At 42.6% G+C, this 13,538-nt stretch overlaps 1 protein-coding gene across 2 annotated transcripts in view; it reads right to left on the reverse strand.

Annotated features, from left to right (window-relative positions):
- The window catches only part of JARID2 (jumonji and AT-rich interaction domain containing 2), a 224,286-nt gene that overhangs the window by 20,354 nt on the left and 190,394 nt on the right, over positions 1-13,538 (reverse strand). The window contains exons 7-8 of one of the 2 annotated variants that reach the window (XM_069853704.1): positions 9,976-10,687; positions 5,035-5,537 (exon numbers count right to left, since the gene is read on the reverse strand). In XM_069853704.1, the coding sequence (XP_069709805.1) occupies positions 5,035-5,537; positions 9,976-10,687 (1,215 nt within the window). Of the gene's footprint in view, positions 1-5,034; positions 5,538-9,669; positions 10,688-13,538 lie in introns of both variants that reach the window. The other variant, XM_069853703.1, reaches the window with a different exon arrangement.

Below are 13,538 nucleotides of genomic sequence, written 5' to 3' on the forward strand. Positions count from 1 at the left end.
GCTGAGAAAAGCAAAACACAGTACAATTGCCAAATGTGTGCACTCTTTCTTGGCACTGCTGCAGGAGAAGCACAAGAAGGGGATCTGACTTGGTTTTCTGCTTGACTGATACCTACATTTTTGGACTCCTGCTTTTGCACACACACCTACAACACCAGATGCTCTAGGAAGCATCCTCTGAAGGATCTGAAGGCAGGAACAAGCAAACCTGCTAGCTCCTTTCAGTCATAGTGCTATGCCCAGACAGGGCCAATCCCATCGCCTTCTCCACTCCAGGGCAGAAGAAATATCCTGGGATGCTGTGAGCTGTGAGAGCTGGTAAGTGTCACATCAGCTGCTGTGTCCATGCTGGCTTGTGGGCTTTGCTGTGGGCAGAGATTTAGCATCCCTCTGCAAATGTGTCCCCTTGCCAGATCTACTGCTCCTTCCTCCAATTCCCATCATGTCTACTGGTTGCCCATCTGAGCAACCACAGACTTAAAAACTCCATGCAAATGAACATTTTATTACTCGGACTATTACCTTTCTAGTTTTTCAATTATGAAACAAATCTGCCAAACCACCTCAGCCTTTGCTCGTGCTTAATTTATTTAAAAACTATGCCCAAGTGTAAACTAGAAACAACTATACAAACAGCTTTTTCCCCCAGAGGCCAAGTCTATCACTTTGCCATGCTCCCATGGTTGTAACATTGTCACTTTTTTAATTGAATGCAGCATAATTAGCTGTAACAAAAAAAGTTTGTGAGATGCCCAGGGCCTGGGGCCCTCTGATTCCCATAAACTTCAGAATTGGATGTTCTGCAATACAATAAGTAATTTCCTTCATCTTTTAATGCCCTTCTGAATCGTTTATTGAGGCAGCCTTTTACAACAAAACCTCTCATAAAATGCAGGGCCCACACCAACAGTCGTCACACAAGCATAGACTTCTCTGCTCACAAACCAACACACTCTGCAGCAGCCTCCTTGTTTCAGTTACTTGTCTCATCTTCTCATCTTACAGAGAATACAAATAAGGACTCATCTTCCAAGATTAAAGGTGTCTTTACATTTTCAGATTCAAAACAAGCAAGAAAAACAAAACTGGAAAAACTGAACAGTTTAGACCCTTAAAACTGAATATACCCATTCCTTCTTCCTATCAAGAATTTGGTATCGTTTTAGTCTCCTAAAAGTTGTAACACAAATTAAACAGTTGAGGAGGTTTTGTTGTCCAGTTTTTGTTGTGCCGTTGCTGTTTTTTAATCTGAGGGACTGCATAAAATTTTCTAACACCAAATCAGAAAATAATTTAAAATGCCATAAAGGAGCATTTTAACCAGAACACAAAAAGAATTGCTGAATTGCTTTTCAACACCCTCAAAAATATCTCAACAGTTCAACAACTGTCCTAGGAGTTTCAAGCCACTGAGAAGGGTCTCTGTTGCTGCAACAACAGAGGAAGGTTTAAGGAACAAAATTTCCTAGTTCCTCTCTCCTGATTCTTCTCCACGGCCTCTGCACTGGCTGCAAGAGCCAGCCCAGAACGCCACCACGACCACCACCACCAAGGCTGAAGGGCAGGCAGAGAGTAGGACCACTGCAATGCTACCAGTGTTAAAAGCATTAAAGCAACCATAAATATAAGCAGAAAACAGAGATTTCACAGTCACAGGCAGGAAGGAGGGACCTCCTGTTAAGCAGTGCAGAAATGCCAAACCCCAACTGAAGAGAGCTCAGCATGGGATTTGGACAGTTTCATGTGAAAGCTTGCAAAACTTGCACTGGTGATCTCTTCTCTGTATCCCTCTAACAGGCCTAAGAAGCCTTCAGTTTGTTCTGTATGGAAACAAATGCTGTTTTCAGTGAACTCCAACACAGATTCTTTTAATTCTTTTCAGACCTAAAACTGGAGAACGAAGAATGAGAATCTTGCAGCAGATCCTTCTTTGATGGCAGCAGTTTACTTCACATACTTACAAAGAATGATATTTTATTAGCCAGGTAGAAAAGACACACATTTGGGAGTAAAGAAAGCAAGAACAGCATCCTGCGGCACACACTTAAAAGCACAGCAGGCCTTACAGGCTGGAAAGAAGTAACAGTGAAAATAATGTGGGAGCCCTGGCACAAAGTCAGCCAAACACAAAGGAGATTTGCTCTAACCTTGACATGCAATATGGTGGTAAATGCTCCTGGAAGACTAGATGTCTCTTTCTAAAAATGGGTACCAGTTCAAGCACCTACTGACTGCAGAAATTACTGCATGAAATCTTAAATGTATGGCCTCTTCATGGTCTGGAGCATAGACTTTATGGTCTAAACTGGACCACAGCTAAATAATGATGACGTTCTACTCCAGCCCTCTATCTAGTTACCTGGCTGGCCATTTATCAAAAGGGTGGGTTGGGGTTTTGGGGAAGCTTTTGTATGTGTTTTTTATTTTCAATTAGAATTAGGAATGTGCTTTAGAAAGGAACCATTACAATCCCACCGTCTGTGGAAACTGTAACTTAAAGACATGTTCTCTTAAACAAATTCTGGATTTTCTCAGAAATGTGTCAACAGGTAAAGAATATTCTCCCCTCAAAATAGACATTCATAGATACCATCACTGAAGAAAAACAAGAATGCAGGATTAAAAGGCTTGTTTCATAAAACATTATGATGTACCCTCTGCTTAAATCTGTAAGCCAGCACCACCTCACCTCAGTCTTATTAAAAAGCCTAGTGACGAACTACAGTCCTTTCACAAGTCTTGTGGGTTTCTCAGTTACATCAGGATTGTTGCATAATTTCTTATTTCTATGTCTTGAGGCTTGCTCTAAGTGACTGAACCAGTTCTCATGCGTCAGTCCTTCTACAGGGCTTTCCCCTAAGTGCTATGAAAACGAAGCTATGCACTTCTCTGTGCTCAGACTGACCGAGCATCCTGCACAGTGCTCCACAGCATGGATCTCTCCAGAAACCGACCACAAATTTGCTTGCCCCCACTTTCTCCCTGGCACATCACCTGTGAGAGCAGTCCCCAGTCTCTGCACTGCAGCTGAACATGGGATGGGATTCAAATGGGAAGCCCCAGTGTCTGGGAAGCTGCCAGCACCACGGTGCACAATCTGAGGCACTGCCTGAGCATCTCCGTGTACCGCAGCTGCTTTGATAGGTAGAGAGAACATCAGCCTGCAGGCCCAGCGATGTTTATCTCTTAACAGCTTCTCTGCTCAGAACAGAAGTATTTCTACTGGGTAAAGTCAGACTCAAATGGGGTCTGATACTGTCACTACTGCCAAAGCTTTTGGGGCAGCAGCTGCAGCAGCAATCTGGGAGCTCTCAGCCTTTTGGGGCAAAGGCACAGGACTCAGCAGACTCAGGCTGCTTATACTAGCTGGGTTTTCCTTGCTTGCATTTTATTTTCTAAGTCTGATCAGGACACTTCTCACAAATCCCAGACTTGCTTTTCGAGTTCATAGAATCATAGAATAACCAGGTTGGAAGAGAATCACATCGAGTCCAACCATTCCTATCTAACACTAAACCATGCCCCTTAGCACCTTGTCCACCCGTCCCTTAAACACCTCCAGGGAAGGTGACTCAATCACCTCCCTGGGCAGCCTGTTCTAGTGCCCAATGACCCTTTCTGTGAAAAATTTTTTCCTAATGTCAAGCCTAAACCTCCCCTGGCGGAGCTTGAGGCCATTTCCTCTTGTCCTGTCCCCTGACACTTGGAAGAAGAGGCCAGCTCCCTCCTCTCCAAAACCTCCTTTCAGGGAGTTGGAGAGAGCAATGAGGTCTCCCCTCAGCCTCCTCTTATCAAGGCTAAGCAACCCCAGCTCTCTCAGCTGCTCCTCATAAGGCCTGTTCTCCAGCCCCTTCACCAGCTTGGTTGCTCTTCTCTGGAGTTGCTTTGTACCTTCTGAACTTGGGACTTGCACTGGAAAAGAAGATGGAAGCATTTCCCTGCTAAGTTTGAGGTTATTCATATAGCAGTCAGGGAAGGTTATATCCATTTTTTTCATTTAACATCATTAAGCACAGGATATTAAGCACAAAAAATGCCACTTCACAAATGCTGCTGTCATTAGATAAGCTTCCCTACAACAGCAGCATGGCAAAGAGATTGCTTTTCAAAGGTGGGACTGAGGCTCAATTCCCCGAGTAAAAGAATTTTTGGGCTGACAAATCACTACAGGCTGCAAAAGAAACGCAAAGTAAGCTTTTAAATCTGAAGTCATGAGCACATGCAGTCCCTAAATAGCTTAACAATAAGCCACTCTGGGCTATATGGCTTCCTTTCCTGGTGATGGAAGAGAGATTGGAAGGGGAAGAACGGCGTATTCCTTTCTTTACTGGACACACACGCTCAATGCTGTATTTCTCTCAGAGCACAGCTACACAATTCAACGCAACTCAGAACTGCGCTGTGAGTTGCAGTGCCAAGTCCTGCTCCAGAGTAAGAGACTGCCAAGTAAAACACAGTGAAATAGCCAGCGTTCCTTCGTAAATGGATGTACTTGAAATGTGGAGGACTAAGCATCCATGTGACTGCTAGTGCTGAGCAAAATCTGGCACCATGGATGAAAACATTGTTTGCATTTCAATTTGCCCTTGCTAAATGTAGTAGTATTTCTAGTGATGTTAGTTTTGATGTGGAGCACCACTTCACTCAACATGAGACTTGCAAGAAGCAGGAATGAGAAAGCATAACATGACTTTAAATGTCACTGGAAAATAAAAATAAAACCTGTGTCTGCCAAAGATAATTGGGCAAAGCTATTCAAGGAACCTCTCACAGAGGGATGAAAGGGCCGAGCCCAGTGCATCTTGTTATGACAATAATGCTTTCCAGCTTTTCCAGACATCCGGCGAGAGGCAGGCAGATCAGGATAAACCCATCAGCCCATCTCGCTGCAGTAGCTGCTGGCTGCACTGCTGCCCTGGGGTGGCACTGCAGCCCATTGGCTGCCCCCAGCCAGGTGGGTTTGCACCTGGATGCCACCCAGGCATCAGCATCATCAGTTCTGCAAAACAAAACTGGCAGAGCCCATCTCGTTACCTTGTATATACACTTGTGTAAGTCGCTTAGAACTTCCTCCTCCTCTTCCTCCTCATCATCCTTCGTGGTCTCCTTTTCCTGAGCGAAGAGCCGCCGCCTGCCAGTCTTCAGTGGGACGTCGACCTCTTTTAATTTGTTGCGGAAGCCATTTTTGTGAACCACGCCATTGATGAGTCCATTTTTGGGCTCAAACCGGGGCAAGGAATGGAACTTGTAGGCATTCTCCGAATGTCCCTCCAAAGGTCCTTTCCTCTTCTCCAAGATTTCCTTTTCCAGCAAGACCTCCTTCTCCAGTTTCTTGTGCTCCTCAGGGGAGAGGGAGTCGTAGGAGAGCAAGTACTGGCAGTAGGCTTCTTGCAGCTTGGCCAGCCTGTCCTGTGCAGTTTTGGGGATGCGCAGCATGTCTGCCAGCTTGTTCCATTTCTTGAGGTCAGTCACTTGCTGCATCCCCCCCATCTCATTGATCAGCTGGACGAAGCAGGCCAGGTCGAGCTCGCAGCCTCCTGGGGTCCATGTGTGCCAGGCAGCAGAGAAGAGGAAAGGGAAACACAGGAGCAGGTTAGGAAAGCAGCAGGTGGCTTGTGTCAATCACGCTACCAGGCTGGGCACACACAGGACACTGGTACAGCTCCAGTCACCTGGGCACCAAAACAGGATCTTTCCTGCTTATACACCTCCTGCTAAAGACAGGTGTGCACCACCGCTTTGCTAGCTGAATTCATTCAGCAGATCATATTTTGATATTTGCAATAGCCTTTCCTACGCTTAAACATGCTTTCCTCAAATTTCATTCCCTTCTCTTCTCAGAACAACCCCAGCTATCTTCTGACACACTTCTTTCTCCTGGTCATTACCCAGCACCCAGGGAGATGAGAGTTGTCAGCTCTTTAAAAGCTCACAAACTCCCATCCTCTCCTCGCCTGCCACCACTCCATGTCTGGTTTATTCCAGGAAGAAGCAAAACAAGTGTCAAGATGGGTACTGGCAATCAAAAAGACAAGTATCCATCCTTTCTGGAGGTGAAATGTGGATTATCTAATATCTGCACAACACTGAATACAGTTAGCATTTAATAGGAGCATAGTAACCATCATTAACTTCACTACAAGTGAAAAAAAAACTAAGGGAGGCAGAGGGTGTTTGGGATTGGTGCCAGCAACTGTATAAAAAAGTTCCAGATGTTATTCTTCCAGTCCAAGGTCATTCACATTTTAAACTCCATTATGCTTTGATATATTTTAAGATGACTAGCACATTTCACACCCCAGACAAAAAATAAAAATGGAGAATCATACAAACTGCAGCATAAAAAGTAGCCAAATAGACGAGGAACAATAAGACATAACCATAAATATTCTCAAAGCACAGAAATAAATCATCAGTAGAAAGAGTGAAGAAATGGACCAAAGACCACCTACAATTCAACAGGGAACCAATGAAGGGAAAAAAGAGAAATAATGCAAAACTCGCGTCAACATCACTGATGCCACATTGTCCTTCCTTCCCCTTTTTTCTTTGAGAAAAGCAAAAAAAAAATCAAGAAGCCATAGCCATTTCAGAGCACTTAGAAAATCCATTACACAACAGAGAAGTGCAAGAAGCAGCGCTGTGGTAAACATTTTACTGCTGGATGCAAAGCTACAGCATCTTAAAGGCCGGTCCTATCATCTCACTTGCTAGTACAAGCCGCATTCCTTTCTTTAAACTACCCAGTGCTGCATCTCAGATGCTTCATATGTGAGCTCAGTTTTCTTTTTTTCCCTCTGCCCACCACTTGTGCCAATCCAGCATGGAGAGAGACTCAGTAGTGTAAATATAGGTGCAATATTTTGAGATAAAAACAGTTGCAATAGAGGCAGAGCGTCGCCAGAGGATTCTCGCTAACGGTGCCTGCACAGCGCTGGGCAAAGGTGGAAAAAGAAGGGAAAGGGTTTGGGCTGCAGCCAAATACATTGTAAAGTTTTGAGGAGTATGTGACAAGGGTGGAGGCATGGCTGTGGGGCAGTAGATTTATCCAATTAAGCAATTTTTATTTTCTGGGACAAAATGGCGATGTCTTGAAACTGAGAAAAGGCCAACACCAAAAAACCCAAAGGTTTTATTTCTTTCCTCTTTAATCTTCCCCATAAAATAACTTTCAAGCTGGCCTCTATTACAGGCTGTTACTTTTTTGGTCTAGTGTTTTATATGCAAAGTTCACAAACAAGCTGAAGGCATAATTTAAGATGGCTTTCCATCCCAATAGATAGACATGAGTAACACACTCCCAATTTCGAAAGGAGTGTGGTCCAGGCTTAATGCTATATGTGTTCTCCAGTGGGACAAACAGCACACACTCAGCCCAGATTAAGGTCCTAGTTTCAAAACTGTTTATGGGTTATTTAAGAAATGCAATATTCTCCCACATCATGCAGTGATCACTTATAATCACTCCACAATATTAGAACTCAAGTAGCACATCATTCATCCAGAGCCTTGCGTATCTGGCAGAAGCTCCACATGGCCAGCTCCAGGTAGGGTTTACAAAACGGTCTCAATTATAATACAATTTCATTTCACACAGTCATAAATTTTGGAAACATTTATATCTAAGGCTGATGTTTTCCAGGATGGTACTAAGCAAGTTACTTAAACTTCCCCTGAAAAGAAAAAAAAAAAAGAAGAAAAGAAAAAGGTAGTTTTAACCCCATTTATAAAGGGCCTTTAGCAAAATCCCTTAAATAGGAGACCTGGCACATGTTATGCAGAATTAGCATCTGACTTTTTTTTAATTGTCTCAATTTCACTAAGTTAGGAATATTTTTAAATCGCCTAGTGAGCAAACTCATCTAAAAAAAAAATTTAAAATCTTCAGGTATGCACTTAATACCAAATACTGGCACTACATGAGTCATTGGCAAAACTCCCACTTACTTCAATGGAAACGTGACTTGGCCCTGAAAGGAGGAACGTGTATGTATGTCTACTCAAATAAGTGTGCATTTATCGTCACAGCTTAGTTTATATCTTTCCTTCTGGAACCAATAGATTCTTCACATTTGTACACTGTATGATGTTTTCAGCTTCTTCTATCCATTTTGTTTTTAACCACAAGACAGGTAGGAAATTAACTGCAGAAAGGATACATAGGATGCAAATTTTCTAAGAGACCACTGTTTGCTCTGGTTATATGGCACCCAACAGAATAGAATCTTTGCTTATTAATGAGGCTCTTAGGTGCTTAAATAATACAAATAATTAACAGTAATGCCACCTTAATGCTGAGTTAAGGTATTTCATTAAAAAGTTAACATTGTTCCAGAAGCATTAATCGAGCTGTCTTGCACATTTTCTTCTCTCTCGCCAATGTAAATTTAATTCATTATTCTTCTCTATTAGCATACAACCATTGCATACATTAGGCATACAAAATGTTCACTTATTGCTGCTTGAGTGATTTTAATTTTCAGATTTTCTTGAAGGTTTTTGCACAGCTATTGCAACAGAGCACTAACCCTCATTCCTCCTCCTTAAATTCTGTCACTTCTCCCTTGTGCCCTGCATTGGTTCACGATAAACTCTGCAATCTCTTTGTGTGCTTTTATGCATTTTCACTCACTTACCATATGTGGTATAAAAAAAAGTTCGAAAACAGGAGGGGGAAAGCGTTGCGAACAGTTTAAACAGAAAAGCGTGTCCTTTAATCCAGCTAGCTTTGATAGCTGCCTCTGATCGGATAATGCCTCAAAGGCAAAACACTAGCCTCAAGTTGCAACATGCAGGTCCTGTGAGCTCTGACTCACAACACTTCAAAAACAAAGAGAAGGGCTAACAAAAATCAAAAATGCAAGTTTGTTACGGTGTCATGGCTGCAAAGGCAGTGGAGATGGAGGTGGCTCATTCAATAGTTCATTTGTATGCTGCTGTTGTCATGTTTTTACAAACTATTGTCACATTTTTGTCATGTGTCATATTTGACAGCAGACCATAAACCAAGAATTCTGTTAAATAAGTGATTCTCACTCAGGCATTAGCCCTGGCAGACACCTGCTGGGAGAAATAATGAAACCTCCATTTTGCAATCAACCACATTTTACTGCCTATTCTTGACACTTAATGGTTGTTAAATGTCAGCAGGTCACTGCAAATTTGTGATTTTAAGTGTCTGAGTACCCAAATAGAAGTCAGTTCCGAGATATTTTCTTTACCCTTTGGTTAAATGCCTTTAAATGAAGTGGGGGGAGGAAATTGTTCCCAAGCAACCTGTTTGGAAAACATCTTTGGGAAGGTCCAAAAAATATCGTAAGGCAACACTTAAACTGAGGTCATCAGTACCCATAGTTGAACTACCTTTAAAAATAAACAGCAGAGAAAGGAGAATATCCTGAAATTTGGAGACCAATACCCCATGTAGCATTTGTTTCCCTGGATGAAATAAAATGCCGGCAGGAGGCAAGTGGTGATACAAAATCTCCCTGGAAAGCTCTCCGACAGCCTGCCTGCATGGAGCCTGACCAGGGGATAAAGAGAGAGATCCAGTGCTCTGCAGTGTTAATTGAACAGGGGTTTGGTTAAGCATAAAGGCAAACGGAGCATAAAGTTGCATATGGTTGCTAACAAGCAGCGGCAAAAGGCCAATGAAACCACAGCCCTTACCTATGAGTGGGAGTTCGTCCATGGTAATGCCCTGAGATTTGAGGTGCTTCTTGATACAGGCCAGCCGCTGCACGTTGGGTCCCCAGCGCCTGCCTAGCTTGTGTATGTGCTGAATCTGTGTCACAAACCGCATTTCATCATTTAGCTTGCACTCAGGTCTCCAGTCTGGAGGAGGAATCACCCTGCACATCCCATACTTCTCTACCTGAGCTCGGACCGACTCAATGTATATCAGTGGGTCATGGAATTCCTTGGTGGAGGGCCTAAGGATGGGAATCTCCCCCAGCATCCCCCACCCAGACTTACTACTGCCCTTTTCGTGCTTTCCCATTGAGTCTTGTGGCTTGTGCAAGGACTCCGCTTGAGAGGTAGAACGATTTTCACAGGAGGCATTTTCAGTTTTGCCATGTGCTTGTTTCCCTGGCGTACTCTTTCCAGCAGTGGCTCTTTTCGGCCTATTTCTTTCCAAACTCTTTTCTGGCACTTCCTTTTTAAGGTGTCCATTCAGCAAAGGCTTTTCTACAGCTGTCTTTTTGCTGGCAACTTCTGCCAAGTTGACGGCCCCTTTCATTCTCTTGGTGGGCGACTGTGTTTTGTCTATGTGATTCGTCTCTTCCAGCCTCCTCTTTGAATTGCGTAGCCCCTCCCTTAACTGTCTCCCCACCTCCTTAGTGCATGTCTTTTGGTTCAACTTGCCATTGACTTTTACACCATTAACAGCGGTATTGTTAGACTTGGATGCTCCAAGGGATAGCACCTGTTTGCGGGTTTTTGCATTGCTACTTTCTGTTTTCCCTGAGATTGTGTGGTTGACAGGTGAACTGGGTTTGTGGTGATTTAGTTTGGTTTCCTTGACCAGTTCTTTCTTGGCTTTGGTGTATGTGACAGTTCCCTTTGTCACTGTTGCAGTGTACTTCACAGTTTTGGACGGTGAAGGTCTGACTTCTCTCATCTTTTTGGCACTGGCTGCATTTGCACTCGGAGATGACATTCGAGTGATCCCGTTGACTTTAGAAACCTGCAACGCCAGTAGTGTTGCAGAAGGAGCAGAAGGAAGGAAAAAGAAAACAGAGAAGTAGATTAGTAATGTTACCACTCAGCCACAACGGCCCAGTCGCGGGACAACCATATTCTGCAGTTCTGACTCCTGGCCCTTCATACAATCTTCATATAATTGTTTTCACCCAGGCATGAAGAAGGACTGGGCATTTATAATAGAGAAATAAAACAGATATTTTTAAAAAATCAAATGAAAAAGCCCCCTGAAAGCTAATCTTCCTTTAGGAGGGGACGAAGGCGAAGGCTCTGGCATTAAGAAGGGTGAGGTCCCTTTCTTGCACTAGCCATTTCCTTGACTACCAGAAAGCCATTTAGGGTATCACAAAACACAGGTAGTCTGATTTACAAACTAATGCTTTCATTATCTCCTTTTCTGGCCCTCAGACACTATGTCTCTCCCACCCAACTACCCTTAAGCGCACACACAGCTTATTACTACTTAGCAGATGAACTGGCCAGCATATACTATCTACTCTAACTGGAATGGGTACACTTCACAACATCACACACTTGAGATTCAAAGCAACTTCCTGACTATACACACATACATATAAAAAGATATATTTAATTTATTATGCACCCAACAGATCAGGACAGCCATGAAGGATCCAGTCTGTCATACATATTAAATCTTGGGAGGCATTATGTTGCTGAAGTATAAAGTAGTTCAATGCATTTTTAAAAGTTTGATATCTGGGCAGTTTTGCTGACACACATTTCATTACATAATATTAATCACTAATGTGTCATTGCAACTTAGAACGGCTGGACTTCACTGCATTCTGTTAGATATTTAGACCCAGCTATGAAACTAGAATTTATATTTTAACTGTAAGACATCTTAAGCACCAAAAGCAACCCTCAGCTTCAAGGGGAATTGCGACAGCTCAGCACTGCCAAAGCTAAGCCCCACTACTAAGAAAATGAAGTACAAGTTTAAACCTCAAACAAATTTCAGCATTTAAACAAGTTTAAACATTGCCTTCTCACCTCCTTTAACTACTGTGAATGCAGAAAAACTTATCCAAAAGATCAGGAACATTGATAAAAGTGCTCAAAGTGAAAGCATACAGTACAACCACCACTCATCAGCACTCAGGTGAATAATACTATTCCTGCAAAGATAGAATTCTGCCCTGTGGGATTTGAAAATACTTGCCAAGTTAGTAAGCACAGTAGCTTCTCTCAAATAAATGCAAGAATTGCAGTCACTGATAACGTAAGGATAAAATGTTGTAAAACAGAGATCAAATAGATATGGAAAAGATCATGCAGTGGTCTTGCATAAAGTGACTTGTGGAAGAGGAACTGGAACCTGGGGATTCTGCATATACACACACACATATATGCGTATACATGCATTTACTGCATGCATTTTCTCCTCTGTGCTCCAGAAGCTGGAGTGGGAATAGCACCCTTTTAAAACCCATTCATATTCTTGTCCTTCCTTTGCTTCCAAGGTAGAAACATTGAAGGAAACACCAGATAACTGATGGCATGAGTTTTTACCTTGAGCATTCCAAAGACGCATGTGATATCACCTGGAAAGCAAACACTTACTAAAAGAAATGTATTTACCCATTTCCCTTGGAATTTAGGCAGCACTCTGCATTTGAAATGGAGGCCTGGGCTTGACTTCTAAAGCACTTTTTGATGCCATGGAGCAGACATGGCTAGAGAGCTGCTGAGGCATCGCCTCTTGCCTGCAGCAGTCAGAACAAGCGTTGAACATCGCTGGCTTTACAAATAGCCAGGAACATCGATTACAGATTTCATCGAGTCTAATAGAGAAGAATTGATTGAGAACTGGAAGGGGAAGGTAATCTGGGTGACAGTGATCATGAAATGAGTTTTCATTTCTAAGATGTGACAACAGTAGAGAAAGGACAACAATCAAAAAAACTACACCACCTGCAAAAAAACCCAAACAAAAGCAATTCCAGCTGAGATAAAGGCATAAAGAACAAGCCATTATGCCTGCTCACAAAGTTCTCTAATGACTGGAAAATCAGAAAAGAAGCACAGTAAAAAGTGGAACCCCAGTTATGTGACTAAGGGCAAGAGGAAGAGCAAAAGCATGCACGGTAAAATCAGAAAAGCAAAGGAGCTACAGAAACTTCAGTTAGGAAGGGCTATAAAATGAAACAGAAAAGATTTTACAAATACCTTAGAAATACAAAGACAACAAAGAACAACAAAGATTAACCACTACACAATGAAGGAAAACAAATGCAACAGTTTGGCTAAAGTGTTTGTGCTTCTCTGGCATAAACCTTCTCCAAAACCACTGACTGAATACTTACCAGATAGGTAACATAACCAATTTCAGCAAGAGTGCTAGGAAGGCAACTCCTGTAAGCTTAAGTGCACTTAGATTACACAGAGCATGGCTTCTGGAAATAAGTTGAAGGCAGACAGTCTACCTAACTTCACATCCTAAAATAATTCTGGACAAATCATCAAACAGTTGATTTGTAACCACACAAATGATACCAAGATAAAGTTTAAAAAAAAAAAAAAAAGGATTAAAAAAACCCCAAAAACTTGCCCATAGCTTTGCTGAAATAGCACATCAAGTGGATTTAATCATCTTCTGACAGACACCTGGCTGAGAAGATAAAGAAGCACCTCTGCTTCAGTGGGGATCCAGTCCCTGTCCCACATGATGTTCCACCATACAAGCTCCCGAGAAATGTCCTAGGCGTAATTACTCTAAAGTTAGCTTCACAAGAGAGTAAATAAAGTCATCCTCAAGAGAAGTTACCATTGTCGTAGTTCACTGCCATCCTGGGAGAGCATTCCAGGTGACT

The sequence above is a fragment of the Phaenicophaeus curvirostris genome, chromosome 3 (genome assembly GCF_032191515.1).
Source record: "Phaenicophaeus curvirostris isolate KB17595 chromosome 3, BPBGC_Pcur_1.0, whole genome shotgun sequence".
Lineage (NCBI taxonomy): Eukaryota > Metazoa > Chordata > Aves > Cuculiformes > Cuculidae > Phaenicophaeus > Phaenicophaeus curvirostris.